Genomic DNA, 21,147 nt, shown 5'->3' on the forward strand with positions numbered 1-21,147 from the left:
TCTCTCTCCTTTGGTCTCCCACAGTTCGAGTTGGCAACTCACAGAAGCTCCCTCCGATTGTCCTCAGGGCACTCAGGCCCGGACCCTACCCCAAGCAATGCCGCCTAAGATTCCCTTCCCAGGACGGATCTCCGTCCTTAGCTCTTTTGTCTCACTTTTTATCTTTTATAGTTTGTCCTACCTCCTTTCGAAGACAATGGGCTGCTTTTCTGGGCGCCTGATGACCTCAGCTAGCGATCAGAAGTTGTTTTGCGAAGTTTGCTCTGCGTTCAGTTATTCTTTTGATGAATTTGTAGGAGAGAAAGTGGTCTCCCCGTCCTACTCCTCCGCCATCTTGGCTCCTCCCCCTATTTTAGATTTTACAAATTGATAGACAGAATTCATCCAAACTTACCTTTTATAGACTTCTCTCCAGTACCATCCCCACTCCCAGGTCTAACTGGTTTTTTGGTCTCTAGTCACTATACACTCTGTCATACTTCATGCCTTTGCTTGTGCTGCTTCCATTTCCTAGAATTGCCCACTCCCACAGTGAGGAAAAATCCAATTTATTTATTAATTTTTTAACTAATAGACTTCATTTTTAGAGCAATTGTAGATTTAACAGAGAATTGAGCAGATAGTACAGAGAGTTCTCACATTCCGTCTCTTTTCCCACTCAGTTTCCCCTCTTAGTAACATCTTACACTAATGTGGTACATTTGTTACAATTGAAAAACCAATTAATATATTATTATTAACTGAAGTTCATAGTTTACGCTCGGGTTCACTATTGGTGTTACACAACCTGTGAGTTTTGACCAACATGTGATGCACTGTGTACATAATTATAATGTCCTGCAGAATAGTCTCATGGCCCTAAACCCCCTGTGCTATATCCTCTCCCCCCACTGAAACCACTGATCCTTTTGCTTTCTCTCTAGTTTTGCCTTTTCCAGAGGGTCATATAGTTGGGATTACATAGTGTGTAGTTTGTTAAGACTGGAATCTTTCATCAAGCAATATACATTTAAGGTTTCCTTCATGTCTCTTTGTGGCTTTACAGACCATTTCTTTTTAGTGCTGAATAATATTCCATTCTAACGATATACCAGGTTTTATTTATCTGTTCACCTATTGAAAGACATCTTGGTTGCTTCCAGCTTTTAACCATTATGAACGAAGGTGTTGCAAACATACATGTGCACGTTTTTAGGTGGACATAAGTATTCATTTCCTTAAGGTAAATACTTGGGAGCATGATTACTGGATCATATGCTATGAGTATGTTTGTAGGAAATGACCCAAATATTTTCCAAGGTGGCTATCCCATTTTGCATTCCCATTAGCAATCAGTGAGAGTTCCTATTGCTCACATTCTTACCAGGATTTGATGTTGTCAGTTATGTTGGATTTTCACTGTTCTGATAGGTGTGTAGTGGTATCTCGGCAGTTCTCTGATGATACATGATGCGGGCATCTTTTCATATGCTTCTTTGCCATCTATATATAGTCAGCCCTCCATATCCATGGGTTCTGTATCTATAGATTCAACAAACCACAGGTTAAAAATATTTGGGAAAAAAATCCAGAAAGTTCCAAAAAGCAAAATTTGAATTTATCATGCACCAGTGACTCTTTACCTCATATTTACATTATGTGTGCTGTGCTTAGTTGCTAACTCATGTACGACTCTTTGCAAACCAGGCGGACTGTAGCCCGCCAGGCTCCTCTGTCCATGGGGATTCTCCAGGCAAGAATACTGGAGTGGGTTGCCATGCCCTCCTCCAGGGGATATTCCCAACCCAGGGATTGAACCCAGGTCTCCTGCATTGCAGGTGTATTCTTTACCAACTGTGCCACCAGGGAAGCCCAATTTACATTATATTAGGCATTATAAGTCATCTACAGTTAATTTAAAGAATATGGGAAGATGTGCATAGGTTATATGTACATGCCTTACCATTTTACATGAGGGACTTGAGCATGCACAGGTGTTGGTACCTGCTAGAGTCCTGGATCCAGTGCCTTGCGGATACTGAAGACAACTGTATCTTCTTTGGTGAAGTGTATTTTCAGGTTTTTTGTCCATTTTAAAGTTGGATTGTTTTCTTGTTGTGTTTTAAGGGTTTTTGTTTGTTTGTTTGAATGTTTGATATATTTTGGATACGGATATAAGTCCTTTGCCAGATAAATGTTTTGCAAATATCTTCTCCCAACCTGTAGCTTGTCTTCTCAGTCTCCTAGCCATATTTTTCACTGAGCACAGTTGTTAATTTTAATGAAATCCAACTTAGTAATTTTTTCTTTCATGGGTCATGCCTTTGGTGTTTTATCTATAAATTCGTTGCCAACTCCAGGTCCCCTAGAATTTCTCTTATCTTTAACGAGTTTTATAGTTCTCCATTTTACATGTACTGTGATCTGTTTTGCGTCAGTTTGTATGCAAGGTGTAAAGTCTGTGTCTAGATTCGCTTTCTTTGCATCTGGATGTCCAGTTGTTCCAGCACCATTTTTTGAAAAGACTGTCCTTTCACCTTTGAATTACTTTTGCTCATTTGTCAAAATTAGTTGATTCTGTTTGTGTTAAGTCTAGAGAGTTTTCTTGAGTATATGAGTGACTAAGGAAATGAACCACCCAAAAAGACCCCAGACACTCAAGTATCTTTGTCAGTTTTGACCACTTAAAGTCCTTTTACCAGCATTTTGCATTGCATATACCAATGATTCTAAAATGCCCTGGAGTAAAGGGTGAATTTTCTTATGCCTACTTTAGCAGAAGAGTTTGAACTGTGGTGTTGGAGAAGACTCTTGAGAGTCCCTTGGACTGCAAGGAGATCTAACCAGTCCATCCTGAATATTCATTGGAAGGACTGATGCTGAAGCTGAAACTCCAATACTTTGGCCACCTCATGCGAAGAGTTGACTCATTGGAAAAGATCCTGATGCTGGGAGGGATGGGGAGCAGGAGGAGAAGGGCACGACAGAGGATGAGATGGCTGGATAGCATCACCAACTCAATGGACATGAGTTTGAGTAAGCTCCGGGAGTTGGTGATGGACAGGGAGGCCTAGTGTGCTGCGATTCATGGGGTTGCAAAGAGTCGGACTCGACTGAGCGACTGAACTGACTGACTGATTGTGAGTAACATGCTTTAGCATATGAAGATAATAACCCTCCCCATCATCAGTGGGACAAGATTCTTGTGTTGTCTTTTTAGTTTTGGTAATGTAATGTCATGTTCTATTTTCTGGTCATCTGTCTTCTACCCCATCTTTGAAATGAGACCCCTGGGTCGGGAAGATCCCCAGGAGAAGGGAATGGCAACCCACTCCAGTATTCTTGCCTGGAGAATCCCTTGGACAGAGGAGCCTGGAGAGCTACAGTCCATGGGGTCGCAGAGAGTCAGATATGACTGAGTGATTGACACTAGTGTTGTCTTGGTTAGGGTAGGTAAATAAATGAAAATTAAACATTTTGAGCATCTTCTGTGAGCCCTGAAAAGGGCTCTTTACAATTTCTATCTTACATTGTACTCATCAGAGCACTGTGAAATATCAGTATTCCTGTTTACATATGAAGAAACTGAGGCTCAGAGATGTGGCATAACTTGTGCAATATTACGTAGTTTTTCCTTTGAACCCGTGCATGCCTGATTCCAGAGTCTGTCCCTATTCTTCTCCATCCCTCTGCCTCTTGGGTTGCAGGTGGTTAACCCAATGCCTTGGGTTCATGGGCACTGAACTGGCAAGGGATACAAGGTGTGTGTGGATTGGGACAGTAAAGATGAAAAAGTGTATTTCTGGCACTAGTTGTGGGAGTATTTCCCCTGTTCTTAAAACTATATGCAATTAATCAGCAATTATGTCAAATATTCTCTATATGTGTGTTTAATCATCCCACAAAATATAACCCTTATGAAAATACATACAATAAGGGGAAAAACATTCTAGCTGTGAAGGAAAGCATGTTTAATTCTTCAAAATAATGTTTAATATTATTGTTGATGATATAGTGATGATAGTAGTTATCATCACTGTGGTTATAGTTGGGGTAGTTTTGCTGTTGTTCAGTCGTTAAGTCATGTCCAACTTTTTGCAACCCGGGTAGTTTTAGACTTTGTCTACTTTATGTCCTAAACTGAAAGTCCTTAAAGGTGGTTTGAAAAAATATGAGCAAATTTCCTTTCTAGCTTCATGTCCCATGAAAGGACTCGTCAGGTGCAGTTCTTCTGCAAATACTCAGGTCACAGAGCAAGGGGTAAATGACTCTTGTGTGTGAAGTCTGCAGCTGGAAATCATGCTTTGGCAAGAACGTGAGTAATTTATCTTTTGTAAAAAGAGAAAAGTGTTGTCTTATTCCAACTGGATAGTTTGTTAGCATAACTGTGTGCATTTTGATATTCAAATACAGATGTTCCAAAATGTTTCCACCGTGGGAAGCAGCTGCTGCTATTCTAGCACAGAAATCTCAATGAGATTAATATACAAAGGCAGTGTGAACCTTAGTGGCAAGTACAGCATCTGCTTGAGGTGGGGCTTATGAGTCCCCTAGATAGTGGGTCTTCATATTCTCGTTAACAGCCTGAAACTATTGTTTCAGATCTAAGCTTGTTCTGAAGGAACAGGAACAAAGACAAGTGATTAATTTGTAATTCACTTAGCTCATAAATATCATCACATGTTATTTGCCCAGCGGCTGTAAAACACTGGCCTTCATTTCCAGTGGCAACTGATAGGAATATAGATGTTTGGTCACAATGACTGATGTTTTCAGTGCTGTTACTAGCTTCTGCTCTGGTAGCAGAGCTCAGCCCTGCCAGCTTGCAGTCATAAAACATCCATCCACACCTTAGTGATGTGTTTACGGAGAACTTCACAGTTTAATCAGGACACTTGCATGTACTGCTTCATCTGATCCCATCCTAACCCTGAGAAGTACACATGCTGTTATTATCAGAACAGTTTACATATAAAGAAAACATAGGTGAAGAAGTTGAATGACTTACCAGGGTGACACAGACAGGGCCTCTGACTCTAAATCCTGTTCCATTCCTATACTATGTCAAGCAGCCTTTCTCATTTCGGAGGCTGTGATGTGTGCTTCACAGACCGTATTGTCCTGTCTGGAGCTGCTGGTTTCCAGGACACCCGCGTGAGGAGTTGCAGCCTGATGGTGCTCCCTGCGACTGGCAGGTGCCAGGGAAGAGCTAATGCAGTCACTGTTCCCTCTTTCCCTCACACCCCAGAAGGGAAACGCCCCAGTACTCCCTTTCCTTATGTTCAGGAGAGCTTGAGCAAATGAGCTGCTATGTCTCTCTGGCATTTACAGAAATGAAGAACCAGAAGCAGAAGATCCCTGGGCTGTCATTTGGAGTTGCCATAAACCAGAAGTTCCTACGAACAGTGACGCCTGGGGTGCTGTTCCTGCCCCAGGCCTTATAAGTCTATCCCCTGCAGTGTTCAAGGGCTCACTGCCGCCAGCCAGACCTACTGTTCGGAATTATCTAGTGAATTATTTATGGTTTACACATTTGACAGAGGCTCATGGCTAAGTTTGAAAACACTCAGTTCCTGGCCTACTGCTGGGTCCTAGAAACATCTGTCTGGAAAACTGAGGCTCAGGAAAGTGAAGTTTCTAAAGATCCCAGAACTCGGAAACAGCAGTACAGTTTTGAACCACGTGCATCTGATTCCAAGTTACACTAGCTCCAGAGTGAAAAAGCCATGTGTTTTACTTTGAGAGCAACAAAGATTTGCAGATGGGAGGGTCTGTGGACTGTGTTCTCTCTAGCCCCACTTGGGCACAGAAGGACCCCTGAGAGTAAGGAGGGGAGGGCCAGTTACAGAAGGAAAAGAGAGAGACTGAGCCCCTGGGCCTGCGGCAAGGAGGATAGAAGCTCATTGCGCGTGAGGTGGGGAGTTGTGAGCAGTAGAAAGGCCCGTGTGCAATGTGCTGACATGAAGTCTTAACCTCTGATCCCAAAGAGGTTCCCAAAGTAGGAACCAGAGGCCAGTTCATGTCCAAGTGGCATGCTCTTGGGTGACATCATTGCTGCTTCTGCCAGAATCACATTGCTGCAGGATTGTGATGTTCACGGAATTGTTTCTGCTCTCCAACACTCAGAAAAAAAAAACAAAAAAGTACATTTCAAAGTGTTTATTTCCTCTCTGTTTTCCTCAGTCTTTTTGTTGGACCATCTGTGAAATGATAAAAGCAGCTTAAAGCTGTGTGGAACCTTTGGCAAATATACAATTTGCAAGCATCGTGAAGATGGTCAGTCTCAAGTCTTTATTTCAGAGGCAAAGAAATAAGGTAGCAGATCACTCACAGCTATAAAATATTAGTAAAGGTGTTCTGAAGCACACAGATGTGGAACACATCTGATAAAACAGTGCCCTCACTCCAAGGTGGGATGGCCTTCCCTAGCCTGGGGGCCCACATGAAGATTGCTTGCCCATTTGTGACAGAGTTTATTTTACCATTTGTTCTGCCAGGATCACATGTTCATGGTAGAGGGAGGGAGCATCCCAAAGAAAGGGGGCTATGCGGCTCCAGCTGTAGGTTTGGTGAAAAGGGAGGGGAGGACAGGCAAGTTGCTGAATGAAAAGAAGGGCAGGAAACATGCAGTGTGACTTCCTTTTATGTCTCTGCAAAGGAGTTAGAAACTAGAGGTGAGAATCTAAGACTGTCTGCACTTAGTAAGATTCTAGAACCCATGTAACATCTCCTTAGTTATATTTGTTTCCCTTTGGTTCACTATACCAATAAAAAGGCATTTTCATTAAAACCTTTAAGACAAAAAAGAGGTCATGTTCTTTTCTTTAGACAAGAACTGCTCGAGTGGCAAGCAGTGTGAGGCGACCGGGAAGATAGTATCTTTCTGCAAAGAGGCTGAGGCCAGAAGAGGCTAGAGACGAGAACAGCAGAGCGCAAAGCGCAAAAAGGGTGGGGTCCCGTGGGGACCACCCCATTCAGAGATGTAGTTGTAGCTCTGTCGTTTTCCTCTGGTTCTCATCTCATCTAAGCCCTCCACCATAGCCAGCACTGATGAAGTCACACTGAGGGGGCAAAGATAAGAGGACAGGACCCTCCAGTGGGTCCTGGGTCACAGAATTATCAGCCATCATTCTTAATATCTCCCTTGCTGCTAGTGTATCCATTTGCTTTGGGAGAAGACAAGAATTGAGAAATGCCAAGGAGTGCAAAGAGCCGTGCATGGAGTTTCCTATGAATGTCCTGTGTTATATAACATGTAATAATTAATTTTTATTTTCTTCAACATTTTCTTCTAACTGCAGAGGTTAATAGCTATTAACAGAGATATAATGTCACAATATTAAAAATGTCAGGTCTTTAAGATGAAGGTTATATGACACACAACCTGTTTCTGTGAGATTCGGTATTGGAAGTTACTGATTGAATTGCCGTTGTCTTTTATTAGGAACTTGCTGAGTGGAAGCACTGTTTTTCAGTTCTGCATAGGTCTGCAGACCTCTGATAGAGACACTACTGGAAATTGTATTGGATGGTTACAGGCAAACTCTCAAACATTTTATTTGCTGAAACAAACCAAAGCCATTTTCTGACGTGCTTTCTCTTCCTTATCCTTTCTCTCCAGGCAGCTTCATCAGCCCTGAGCAGTCTGGGCCACGTGTACACAGCCATTGGAGATTACCCCAATGCACTGGCCAGTCACAAACAGTGTGTTCTTCTTGCCAAGCAATCCAAAGATGAGCTTTCTGAAGCCCGAGAACTCGGCAACATGGGAGCTGTGTATATTGCCATGGGTGACTTTGAGAATGCTGTGCAGTGCCATGAGCAGCATCTGAAGATAGCCAAGGACCTGGGGAACAAGCGAGAAGAGGCCCGGGCCTACAGCAATCTGGGCAGTGCCTATCACTACAGGAGGAATTTTGACAAGGCCATGTCTTATCACAACTACGTGCTGGAGCTGGCGCAGGAGCTGATGGAGAAGGCCATTGAGATGCGGGCCTATGCTGGCCTGGGCCACGCTGCCAGGTGCATGCAGGATTTGGAGAGGGCTAAACAGTACCACGAGCAGCAGCTGGGCATCGCTGAGGATCTCAAGGACCGGGCTGCAGAGGGGCGTGCGTCCTCCAACCTGGGTAAGGACAGGCTTTCTTGCGGCACCGGGGTCAGGGCCACGGACTGGGAGTTGCTGGAGTGACCACTGTCTTTGACAGGAATCTGTGTGTTTATATTCAGTAGTCCTCATTGCTTGTGTTATATTTTTCCTTCAGCTATGTTTCCTTGAAGCCTGCCTGCTCTAAATCACAGGATCCTTTCTGTCATCCCAGCGCTGTGAGCATTAGAATGCTGAAATACTGGAAAAACAAAACACCCCAACCTTTTAATCTGTCTAGAGAGAAGAGTGAGCAGATTTATCTAATTAGAGAGAAGGGGAATGAAATGCAGATACAAAACAATGTTTGGTTTAAATGAAAGGGAAGCTACCAGTATCTTCTAAGAAGTAGCCAGATCCTAATACTCACCACCTCTTACCATTCCTTATAAATTCATCCAAATATATAAAGGTCTTAACTGTAACCAAGTATTGGAGTGGCCAAAAAATTCATTACATGTATATTTTCCTTCTCATAGGCAGCCCTAGTTATTACAAAAGCATATAAAATCTCGTCTTCTAGTTCCATGTGGGTCATCTCAGAGTTACACCCTTTTGATTGCCTGTTGTTGTCATTATTTTTTAATAGCTTGATTGATGTATAATTCACATAGCATACTATTTACCCCTTTAAGGTGTGTGATTCAGTGGTTTGTAGTGTAGTCACGGAGTTGTGCACTGATTGCCTTTTGTTTTGAGTTGTTAGTCACATTTTAACGTACTTTTTGATGTGAATTATATCCAACACTGTCAGTGATATTTTAGAAAGACTCTGGATTCTGATATATTTTTCTTAACAGTATTGACGTTTGTTGTTGTTTTACCAGTTAACTTAGTTCAAACTCCAGATTCTGTCTTCCCTGTGATTTCAGGCAGCTGAAATCTCTGTTCAGTCTTTCAGCTTTCACGGAGCTGCTTAGATCCCAGGTGCTCAGGCAGTAAAGAATCTACCTGTAATGCAGGAGACCTGGGTTTGATCCCTGGGTTGGGAAGATCCCCTGAGAAGGGAATGGCAACCCACTCCAGTATTCTTGCCTGGAGAATTCCATGGACAGAGAAGTCTGGCAGGCCCCAGTCCATAGGGGTCACAAAGAGTGACATGACTGAGTGACTCACACACACACACATGCGTATTTCATGAGTTAAACAGAGATTTGTGTAGAATTTATACTTAGAATTCAAGGCTCCCCACTGTGACTCTCTCTGGGATTTTGCCTTTGTGTTTTCAAACCAGAAAGATGGTGTATATATACTGAGTTTTAGCCTCACCGCATAGCTCTGATGGGGTTTGCCATCTGGTCCCTGCCACCACAAAATGCCCTGTGGCATTTCAAAAACGGGAAGCTGACCTAATGCCCTTCCCTTCTGTAGAGAGTCAACTCCAACCTTGCTCACAGTCTCTCATCGCTTTTGGTTGTCCTCCATTGTTTCTGGGTAAGTTCCTTCCCCTTCCCTCTCCACACCTGCCCCCTGCCCACTGTCAGACTCCGTTATCTGTTGTGGGTGTGTCTGAGAGCAACTGCTCCTCCATTACTGGAAGTGGAGCTCCTTCTATCTGTTTTGTTATTGTTCAGTCGCTCAGTCATGTCTGACTCTTTGCGACCCCATGGACTGCAGCACACTAGGCTTCCATGTCCTTCATTATCTCCCAGAGTTTGCTGAAACCTAAATCCATTGAGTCAGTAATGCCATCTAATCATCTTATCCTCTGTCATCCCCTTCTCCTCCTGCCCTCAATTTTTCCCAGCGTCAGGGTCTTTTCCAATGAGTTGGCTCTTCCCATCAGGTGGCCAAAGTATTGGAGCTTCGTCATCAGTCATTCCAGTGAATATTCAGGGTTGATTTCCTCTAGGATGGACTCATTTTTGGTGGCGGTTTAGTCGCTAAAGTCATGTCCGACTCTTGCGACTCCATGGACTGTAGCCTGCCAGACTCCTAACCCAGTACAATTTGATATGTACCTTTTGTACCTTGAAAAAGATCAACAGTAATTTCCTGATGGCTCAGTTTAGAGATCTCTTGATCTCACCTCTAAATTTCCCTAATCAGTATACAACATTTGGCAGGCTTTACTCTTCCGTAAAATTCTCTCCTCCTCCAGTTTCTGGGAAGCACCACTGTCCTGTTTTCTTCTTGGCTGCTCTTTCTGTACCATCTTCATTGGCTTTTCTTTAAGGGGGAAAAAAAGCAATTTTAAAAGTTACAAAAGTGGTACTTACTTTTGTTAAAAATTCTTACGCTATGAAAGGGTATAAAGTAGAAAAAGGAGGTGCACCCCTTACATTCTTTCTTCTGTCCCACTCTTCAGAGTTAACTACTGTGAGCAATTTGGTTAGACTCCTTCCAGGCCTTTTTATTATGCACATAAACACATGGTAGTACAATCATATGTGTAAATATACACATGTATGTACAGGTTGTTCCTTTTTTAAAAACTTGGATCATAATGTATATCTTTTTTTGCCACCTGCTTTTTTTAGCCCACTTTCCCTCTTGGGCTTCCCTCTGTGTCATTATTCAGATTCCCTACTTTATTTTTAATGGCCCTTTTCCATTGTATTGCCATGTGTTAAATGTGGGAGTTCTTGTATTTTGTTCCTGATTCTTTCCCCTTCTTTCTTTGTATCTGGCTCTTTATCACTTACACCACCATACCTTCAGCTGCTGCTTCAGCGTACATTGTTTCTAAACTCGTTTTCACCAGGTCTGACCTGCTGCCTGAGATTGTTTTCACATTTTCAGCTGCCTAGTGGATGCTTCATCTGATTTTCATGCTGATCTGACTAAGTTTGTGAGTCCAAATGGGAAATATCTTTTTCCTAAATTAACTGCTTCTCCTAGCTTTTTTATTCTGTTGATTACAGCCCCATTCTTCTAGTCATCTCTATTAATTTCCTATTGCTGTTGTAACATGTTACCACAAACTTAGTGGTTTCAGACAACACAAATGGTTTCTCTTACAGTTCTGGAGATTAGGAGTCTGAAATTCATTTCACCAGGCTGAGGTCAATGTCGGCGAGCCTGGTTTCTTGGCTCTAGGGAAGAATCAGCTTCTGGTGGCTGCCTGTGTTTGCTGGCTGGTGGCCTTTTCCCCCAATTCCAGGGTGTGCCACTCTAGTCTCTGCCTCTGAGTCATCATATCACCTTCTCTTCGCACCCAACTCCTCTTGTATCCCTCTTTGAAAAAGGCTATTGTGTTTACATCAAGCCCACTTGAGTAATCCAGAATATTCTTTTCAAGATCCACAATTTAATCATACCTCCAAAATCCCCTTTGTAACAAAATCCCCTTTGTAAAGTAACACCCACAGCTTCCTGGGATTAGAATGCAGACATTAGGGAGGGAGGGGTTTGTCATTCAGCTTGGTTATACCATCCTGACTTAGAAATCTAAAGTCATCATTGATTTCTTACCCCACCCCACCCCCTTTTTTTCAGTTGACACTCAGTCTAGCCGTTGTCAAATAAATATTCTCACTGAAGTTTTTTCTTTTTCTCGCTCCTTCCTAGTTGCCCAGTCTGTTGCAATAACCAACTAGTTGGCTTTTCCTCACTACCATCCCCTCCTCCCATGTTTCCTCCAACCCACATGTCAAGAGTAGACTGACCTTCCTAAACTGTACCTCAGAACGGGGCCTGTCATGGTTTCCATTTTTAAATTCTGCTGCTCCTCTGTCCAGACTCTACCTAAAACTGCTTTTCCATCTTTTCTAATCAAGCCCCCCGGCTGTCCTTTCTTGCTTTAATGTATTTTCTCAAGCTATTTCTTCCAGTTAGAAGAACTTCTGTGTCTGTATCTTGCTTGTCTAAAGTTTGCCCATCTTCTTAGTATTATCCCAGACACCATTCACTTCTTGAAGCCCTCTCTTGATAACAAGAAAAGTTATTTACCTTGTCTGAGTCCTCAGTCTACTTTTAAAATTTCTCTTATTCTATTTCTATTCAATCATAAAATATGGTTATTTGTGTACTTATATAGTTACCGCCACTGGATTAAAACACGGTAGGTGTATGAACGAACAGCATTCAACTCCATGGTCTCTGTATCTCTGAGTGTAACTGCTTAGACATGATGAGAACTCAGTAAGAGTTTATGTGATTAGACTGAATGAGTCAAAGCTCATGCCAAGATGTTGTGCCTTGGTGATTGGAAGCATAGTGGTGCCTTTGGAAAGGAACAGGAAAGCTGAGAGGAGGAACTAGCCAAAACCTGTTCCCTGTCAAACGTGACATGTTTGTTCTGGACATGCCCAGTGTGTGTTCCTCTCAATGTAACATGAACAAATAGAACTAGAAACAAGTATTAAGGTGGCATCGTCCTAATGACACCTATAAGGTAAGAGAGGAAAGCCAGTCAGGGAGCCTGAGTCAAGATCACAGAGGGTGGAGGTGATCCAGGTGGAGTTCATTCAGGGAGAGGAGAACCTCAGTATGTGGAAGGCATATCATTTGCATCAGAGAAGCCAAGGAGAATGAGGTTTGAGTCACTAAGAAGGTTTTTTGACCTTAGAGGCTTTTTGTGCACGCCTGAGGGAGAAGCCAATAGAACTTACAGAGATGGAGAAAAAGAGAGGCGGAGATGATGAGAAATCTTTGCCCTTTGGTGGTCAGCATGTACCAATATTTACCATCCACCTTGTAGCTGATTTAAAATAAAGCAAATAGAAATGATTTAGACTGTTTAGGTTTCTTATGAACAACAAAGAATTGCTTAATGTTTTCTAAGTTAAGTCTTAATTGTGAAAATAATGCTAATGTAAATTTTGCCTGGAAAAACGTTCATCTTGTCTTTTTTATGCTCAAAACAATGGTAGTTGCGTGATTGTATTTCTGTAGCCTCTGGTTTTTTGGTAACCTTCTTTATGGTTCTTATTTTGGTAGTTTGGAGTCGAATCTGTTAGGCTGCAAAGTATGTCACTTGAGTCAAGACTCAGTTCAAGTCCTCTTTCTCTGATCATCCCAGATCTTCTCAGCAATGCTTCTCATTTTACTTTGAGATAAGCTACAGTTAGGGAAGTGAGAGAAGGGAGACTAAAGGTGACTTCTCCCTCCCTTCCTTCCTTTTTTCTTTTTCTTCCTTTCTCTTTCTGGATGAAGGTGACCACTTCGCTTGCCACTATGCCCCTGAAATACATACGGAAGTGAACATATTTCAGAAACCACTTCCCATGCACAACAGTGTCAGAGCTGGTTCTGTTTCTAGTATTGGGTCAGATATGAGAAATGAAAAGTATTTTTCAACAGGGCCTAGGGTGAAATATCTAATTATCTATGGAAAATAATTTAAAATTTTAAAAAGATGTTTGATATCTGGAGAGTAGCTTATTTGGGAAAGAAAGGGAAATGGGACTTGTGTTTTTTTTTAAATTATTTTATCTTATATTGGAATATAGTTGATTAACAGTGTGTTAGTTTCAGGTGTGCCGCAGAGTGATTCAGTTATATAAGTACTATTATATAAGTATATATATTATATATTATATAAGTACTATATAAGTCTATTCTTTTTCAAGTTCTTTTCCCATTTAGGTTATTACAAAATATTGAGCAGAGTTCCTTGTGGTATACAGTAGGACCTTGTTGGTTATCTATTTTAAATATAGCAGTGTGGGACTAATGTTCATTAATTCACTTGCTCACTTAATCATTTATTCTTTTGCACAACAAATATTAATTGAACATTAGTTATGTGACAGGCTCTGTGCTATCTTTTATGAATAAAGCTGGCATGCTTCCTGCCCCCATAGAGCTTATGGTTTTTCATTTACCAGGCTTATGTTGAGGTCTGCTCTGTGTCACATATTTATATTCATTTTCATATTTAATCATCTCCACAAACCTATGAGGTCAAGAGTATTAATTAATTTTACATATGAGAAAATCACAGCCCAGGTAGATTAAAAAATTTCTTTATCTATTTAGTTTCAAGAGACCTGTAGCATAAAAGACTTACTAAGATCTCATAAAATGATGTTTGGCTTCTTTTTTCCCCATGTTTTCGAGCCAACGTGGGAGTCATGTGTTGAGGTAAAGGTTTGGTAGCTGTCCTGGTGGGCATACTCACAGTACAGCAAAATAATAGTCACCAGAGGTGGGACTCTCAGCTGTTCTAATTCTAGGATTTAAGAAATATCATCTGAATAACTTTTATAAAAATTATATTTACAAACTCTGACAATGTGAATCAAAAAATTCTAAATTCCCAAAGAAAGATGCAACAGTATTACATGTTGTATACATAACAAATACACATTGTACCTTAATTATATTGTTTTCCTGATTACATTTTATGAATTAAGTAATTACTGTGAACACATGTAAAACACAGTATCTTGAAAAATCTTGTAATATGCTTCATTTGTAAGAGAAAAAAATTCTGTCATATGGCAGTCACTCTCTTTTACCTATTTTTCACATTTCAATTTTTATATGTTGGGTTTTCTTTAGGTAGAGAGAGGTCTAGCTTTACAAGTAAAATGTTAGTAATTGTAGATAGTAAGTAATTTACACTCATTGGGTATTTATCTTTGAGAATCCACAGTATGATTTATGAGACTGTGTTCAAAATAGCCACTTAAGATACTGAAGGGTCCATAAGACTCTCACGAAGAAATTCTTGCTACAGCAATGTAATTCCATAACATTTGTGTTTTATGAAGTAGATTGGTATTTATGAGGTATACTATGAGGTAAATTATTATTATTCATTTTCACTGATGAGGTTCCAGAGATTAACGAATGTCTGTAATTCACCAAACATTGTGGAATAAGAGGCAGAGTTGAGTCTAGACTTCTAGTCTCTGATTCCAGTCCACTGATCCTTCCGTGAGGGAGCCTTCCCCCTAGAATGGTGGGTGGATTCCAGAGGGAGCCATGCTGAAGTTACTTAGCCTAGGGTGAAAAACCAAAGGTGCTTCCTCTGTACCCACCCTCCATAGAGAGGAAGATGAGAGAAGGAGCACCACTGGAGGGCTCTTGGCCACTGTGAGCGGTGGTCCCAGCCTGCGCTGGGACCCGAGAAGGACAGGCACCGTCAGGGTGGAATAGGTTCCCTAGATTCCCTAGAGGATCTATTTTCTGTTGATTACTTGCACTGAACTAGATATTTTGCATATGTTATTTCATGTCATCTTCACTACAGAGCCCTGTGGTAGGCATAGAAGTAAAGGTACTGGCCCAGGATTGTACGGTTTATAAGCAGCAGAGGCAAGATCCAAACCCAGGTTTACCTGCTGTCTTCTGCAACAGCCCACAGCCTCCTCTGAACCCCATACACTTAACTGAACCATTAGTTCTTACTTGAGACTCATAGACGAGACTACACAGATTGTCAAAGTCTAGTAAGATCCATGCTGTAGGAAGCCAAACCACACACCTCTGCTTTCCTTTCAAAGCAGTTCCTGTTCAGGTCATGAAAAGGGGAAAAATGTGTCCCAGAGCCTGAAACAGATTTTTCTAGACATCTAAAAGAAAGTAACAAGAAAGTGCTTTCCCTGTTTGAAAGGAGAAATGAAAAATGGAGAGCGTCAACCAGAGCAGGAGATTTTTCTGATCAAGCACCAGAGGACTCACAGAAAATGATTCAGGCCCTCATTACGGTGGTGACATGCACATCCTGTGCTGCGCCCCATACCTATCAGTACCTAATAAATATTAATAATATTTATTCTCTCCTTTAGGTCAAGATTTGTCACCCTGCTTGTCTAGACATTGCCATTTAAAGGGAGCTGTGATTTGCTTACAGATACAGCGCGTCTGTAAACATGTGAGCGGCGGCGGACGGGGCAGTAAATCTTGGTCAGTGCTGCACTTTGGAGGGTTGCAGCAGAGGCTGCAGAACTGTTGTTGGAATAATGAAGTGGATGCTTGCTGCCAGGTCCCAGCGTTCTGTCTCCAGCAGGCAGAGTCTAGCAGTAAATTAGCTTATGTTTCAGCTTGGCAGTTGGCACTTGGTTCATTTGTAGATGCTAATTGTAATCTGATGTTATCAGCAGCAGGTAATTGAAATGGTCTTGATGAATTACTTAATTTCTTTTAATAGCTGAGTCTTCAAGAACTGAATAAAGAAGATAAGGTGATCAGGAGGAAAATACAACAGCTCCATCTTTCTAATTAGTGCTTGGAGGTTTTTTCTTCTTTACACAAATGATTATGAACATGTGAGGCTGAATAGGTTTATGTGTCAAAAGCCCCCATGGGGGCATTTCCCATTAGGCAGCCTAGTCCTGAGCATTGATAACACTTCTGTTAGGACTTCAGAAGGGAACACTTTGAGTGATCACCTTGGAGAACATTGATTTCTGAACATGATTTTGTTTTCCCAGACTTAGGTGGGCACTGCCTTCTGGGGGTATTGCCACTTTGGCACTCACTGAGCCTTCAGCCCTCCTTGTGTGGCTGGTGTGTGTGAGCAGTGCTGCCTGGCCCTGTGCCTTGAGCAGGGGAGCCTCCTCGCTGGCTCCTGCCACCCACACCTGGCACGGGCACACCCGCCCATCCCTGAGTCTTTCCATCTGCAGCGGCCCCTGTGTAGCCACTCGCTTTGCCAGCAGCGGTGGGTGCAGATGTGACCCAGGTCCTGCCATCTGTGCTGGACACTGCCTGTTGGACCTGTGCCACGTGACTGCAGTGGGCTTTGCGGGGTCTTTCTTGTAGAAACATTTGGCTCTGTTTTAGTCTCATGTTCATTCCTTAAGGAATCCATCTGTTTTGAGGTCAGTCTGGAGGAATTTACTTTTTGATTAATTTTTTGAGAAAATCAAAATAACAGTGGAAAAAGTTGAACATTTGAACTGGGTCACTTAGCTAAACATTCAGATCACGTCTGTGGTTCTTCTTCATGGTGAGTTCTATTTAAAGAGAGCTTATTGTTACAGGTGAAGAGTCCAGGTCTCTAAGTCACCAATATGATACTGGCAGTAAATGCCTTTGATGGTTTATGCATTGCAGAGATACTGGTAATGTTCTATTTCTTGATCTGGAGTGGTAGTTATATGGCTGTGCTCACTTTTGAAAATTTGTTCAAATGTATGCTTAAAATTTCATACCTTTCTGACTGTATATTATACTTTAATTAAAGGTTTACTTTTAAAAACACATTGCTCTCTGGGGGCAGAGTGGAATTGGAATGTTATGCCTTTCTTGATCCTAATCCATGACCATGGCCTTCACCACCATACACCAAATCCCCAAACCCAGACCTCACTTCCATCTGAGACATCTGTCTATTCCTGCTCCCTCGACAGCTCCATCTGCCCCAAACAGGCCTCCCTCTTAAGTCTGTGACTTCATGAGGCGACTCTGGGTAGGCTCCTGGATGGGAGCAGAAGGACTAGCCCGTGATTTGAAGCTTGAAATTTGCAGCCCTGCCCTCCCCATCCTCCAGAGCTAGGAGAGGAACTAGAAATGGAGTTGTTAATAATAATTGATCATGCCTATATGAGAAAGCCTATAAAATCCTAATAGTAATCTGATATAGGGGGTTTAAAGAGCTTTCATGTTGGGGAACACACCCACACCAGAAGGGTGATGAACCCCAGCTCCACGGAGACTCCGCTGGAAGAGCTCCTGCGCTCAGGACCCTCCCAAGCTTGGACCTGTGTGTCTCTTCATCTGTCTGTTCAACTGTATCCTTTATCACGCCCTTTAATAAACTGGTGTTTGTGTTTCCCTGAGTTCTGTGAGCTTCTCTAGCCAACAGTCAACCCTGAGGAGGAGGTTGTAGGAATCTCCTGTATAGCCTGTTGGTCAGAAGCACAGAGGTTGAGACTGGTATCTGAAGTGGGAGTGGGGGTGGTCTTGTGAGACTGAGCCTGTGCCTGTGGGATCTGATGCCAGCTGCAGGTAGACAGGGTCAGAGTTAAGTTGACTCCTAGGACACCCAGCTGGGGTCTAAGACTCACTTGTTACCTGAGGACATCCCCGAACACCACGCTTGATGACCAGCAGTGTTGGAATGAAGTGTTCTGTGCGAGTGTAAAGGAGACTCAGGGGAGAGAAGCACAGTGGGAAGAACTGTGTTTTCCCAGACAGGAAGGAAAACACTGAGATTTTTTTCATTTACACCTAGCATATATATATTTTTCAATAACCCTAAACTTTCAAAAAGCATTTCTTGAGCACCTACTATGTGCCAAAATCTATTGCCAGTGGCTGTGTGGTAGATAAAATAGGCATTTTAAGTGCTTAAAGGAGCAATACTTAGTGACTTTGGAAATTATTACATGGGGTGCAATTTTAATTGAGGTAGAGTGTGCCAGAAAACTCTTCCCTAGGGAACTGGCACCAGCTGGTGTTTCTAATGCTGTTTTCTGCCACCCTACCCCTCACTCATTCCTCCTCCAAACTTCTGCACTCGGTCTTTCCTTCACGGTTTTCCTCACACCATTTCTTCTGCCCTGAGTAGTCTTCCTCCTTTTGTCAAGCCTTTGGAGTCTTGCTTATTCATTCAGACGTCAGTCAAGTGTCATATTACTTTAAGCCTCTCAGGCTCTTCCAGGAAATGTAGTGTTCACCTGTGATCTAACATTTTGTATATGGCACTTGTTAAGCATAATTATTTACCAACCAAATCATAAATGCCAAGAATGGACAGGATATGCTTCTTAGCTTTTTTTGGTGGTCTTATTCCCTAGTGGCTAGTAAGTGGCCACACCAAATATGTATCTTGAATAGATACAGATAACAAGAGCCAAGCACTGTGGGAAATGCCAGGAACTAAATTACTGAAGTCTGAGGGTCAAGTGCTCACTTACCTCTTTCATAGCTACTGTGTTCATTCATTGTGCCTGGCTGCTTTAAGTCAAGATATAATTCCTGCTGCTTCTGATCCCATAGCACAGGTGGACTAGTCCTGGGAACAGTGGCAGTTTCTGTACATTTTATACTGGATCTTCAAATACCCAATGGTGTAAATAATCTCTGAAAGTCTTTACTACTTTAAAAAACAGAAATTCTGTTATTTTTTCCATGGGAAGATGATGTATATGGAAGCTGGAACTTGATCCTAAGGGCTTTTAAATGAACCAAAACTATAATCAGCTTGAGAAATAGTTAAACCAGCAGGTGGTGATTAGGATTTATGATACCATTTTAATTTTACTCTTTATAGTCAGTAGGAATACTGAATTGAGCAGATATTTCTTCCTTTTACATAATCTTTTGCCCTATGATAACTGAGACAGCCTGAGAAGCAGGCAAACTAATAAATTAACCTTTTTGGATTTTCCAAGTAGTTTACAAAGCATGGTTAAAATGAGGCCTTTTGTGCAGGTTTGAAGAGCCCTAATATTTATTACTTCTGGACAAGAAAATCACTAAGATATCATACTCTCTCTTCTTTTAAATGTATAACTTTACAGTTTATTCTCCTCTGCACTTATCATCTAGTCTTAAGAAACTATTACTAGTTTCACTTTTTAGGTATTTAAATAACAGGTTCTATAGAGAATGTATGAAAGGCCTTTGTGATCTTTTCAACACACCTGTGAAATAGCTTAAAAGTCATGATAATAATAAGTCATTTCACTTTTGGAATGCCTCCAGTGTTGCTAACACTTTTCTTGGGGTAGCTTTCTCTGCAGAGTCATTGTTTCATTTTAAAATTCAGAAAGATAGGGCTTATTATTCTTATTTAGAAGTAAAAAAACTGAAGAACAGAGAGGTTAACTTGTTAAAGGTCCCACAGCAAAAGTGTGTGTGATTTGAGCCCAGAGCTCTCTGGGTCTAAAGTCCATGGTCTTTATAGTACAATGCCATGCGGCCTGCCTCTATAAAGAGAGTGGCTGCAGTTATTTAGGGAAGAGCAAGAGCTCTTGCAGTTTTAAGTGGCTAGGGCGAGTTGACATTTTAACTGGAAAAAAACTGGAAATGAGCATTTTAAAACCACAGCTTCTTTTCATTCTCATGCACTTATCCCTACTTCATGCCAGTTACACACAGGCACACCTTCAGACTGACACCAGGCATACGTGTGGCTGCTCAAAGACTACAACCTGAACTCACTTCTGTTTCCCAGCATGAAAGCCACAAGAGGCTCAAGTGTTTAAGACTCTTCAGCATAATTAGTAATTTCATGGTGCCTTCAAAAAGTAGCTTTCATCGAGAACCATTTTCAGCATATTGTTCCAGAAATTCTTCTTAAGGCTGTCTCTGACACAGCAGAAAATGCATTTGTTGAATTGGATTAAAACCGAAATGCGACTTTTAGTTGGTATTGCTGACTCAGCCTGTCCCCATTTGACTTTCAGACAGCTTTGTTAGCTCCTGAATACAGACTCTCAGTTTTCAAGGGATTTCAAAAAGTGGTCCTTTCTGCTCTCCTTTGAAGAGTTAAGTTACTCTGGGAAGCGAACACTTTCATTTTTTAGTAAAAATTGCATTGGTGCCATTTAGAATGTTTCCAAGAGCAATTAAAAAGTGAAGTAAATGCTTTGTTGTTATCTGTCCAATGTGCTTGTAAAGCAAGCCCTCATCAGAACAGCCCCAGTGGCAAAAAAAAGTAACAGATTTGTGTTCCTGAGCCAGAATGTCAGAGTTGGCCACTTATTTGAAACAACAGCAGTTCTCTGGTTGAGTTTCCCTGATTCAAAAGGAAGGTCCCATCAAATCCATTATTTAATACCGAATAAGACAGAGACAGCTTATACCATGGCCCAGCTGTTGGAGTGCTCTGAAGGGAGGGATAATATGCTCCGTGATTCAGTAAGCAGAAGGTAATGGACTCAAAGTTGTCAAGCCCTGCACAACAAGGAGATCTGGAGTTTAACCAGAAATTTCAGACTGTCAACCTTAACAAAACAGATGGTGTTCTTTAGTTCATGGCACCATCCGGCAAGCTGGCATGTCTGCCTTGACAACTCCTGGTACTTCTTAAATGCCTGATGGAGAAAGACATTCTCTTTGTCATCAGTGAGGAACTCATACTACTTTGTGTGTGACAAAGGGAATAAGAAGCACCTATATGCTGAATCTTTCAGTGAACACTTTTATGATCCTTCTCCCCTGCTCCCATTCTGACCTCC

The 21,147-nt window shown here is 41.8% G+C and overlaps 1 protein-coding gene across 8 annotated transcripts in view; it reads left to right on the forward strand.

Moving 5' to 3' along the window:
- The window catches only part of TTC28 (tetratricopeptide repeat domain 28), a 575,247-nt gene that overhangs the window by 412,248 nt on the left and 141,852 nt on the right, over nt 1-21,147 (forward strand). For 7 of the 8 annotated variants that reach the window (XM_043901459.1, XM_043901460.1, XM_043901461.1 and 4 more), the window contains one exon: nt 7,601-8,108. In XM_043901459.1, the coding sequence (XP_043757394.1) occupies nt 7,601-8,108 (508 nt within the window). Of the gene's footprint in view, nt 1-4,188; nt 4,295-7,600; nt 8,109-21,147 lie in introns of those variants that run through there. The other variant, XM_043901464.1, reaches the window with a different exon arrangement.

The sequence above is a fragment of the Cervus elaphus genome, chromosome 5 (genome assembly GCF_910594005.1).
Source record: "Cervus elaphus chromosome 5, mCerEla1.1, whole genome shotgun sequence".
Lineage (NCBI taxonomy): Eukaryota > Metazoa > Chordata > Mammalia > Artiodactyla > Cervidae > Cervus > Cervus elaphus.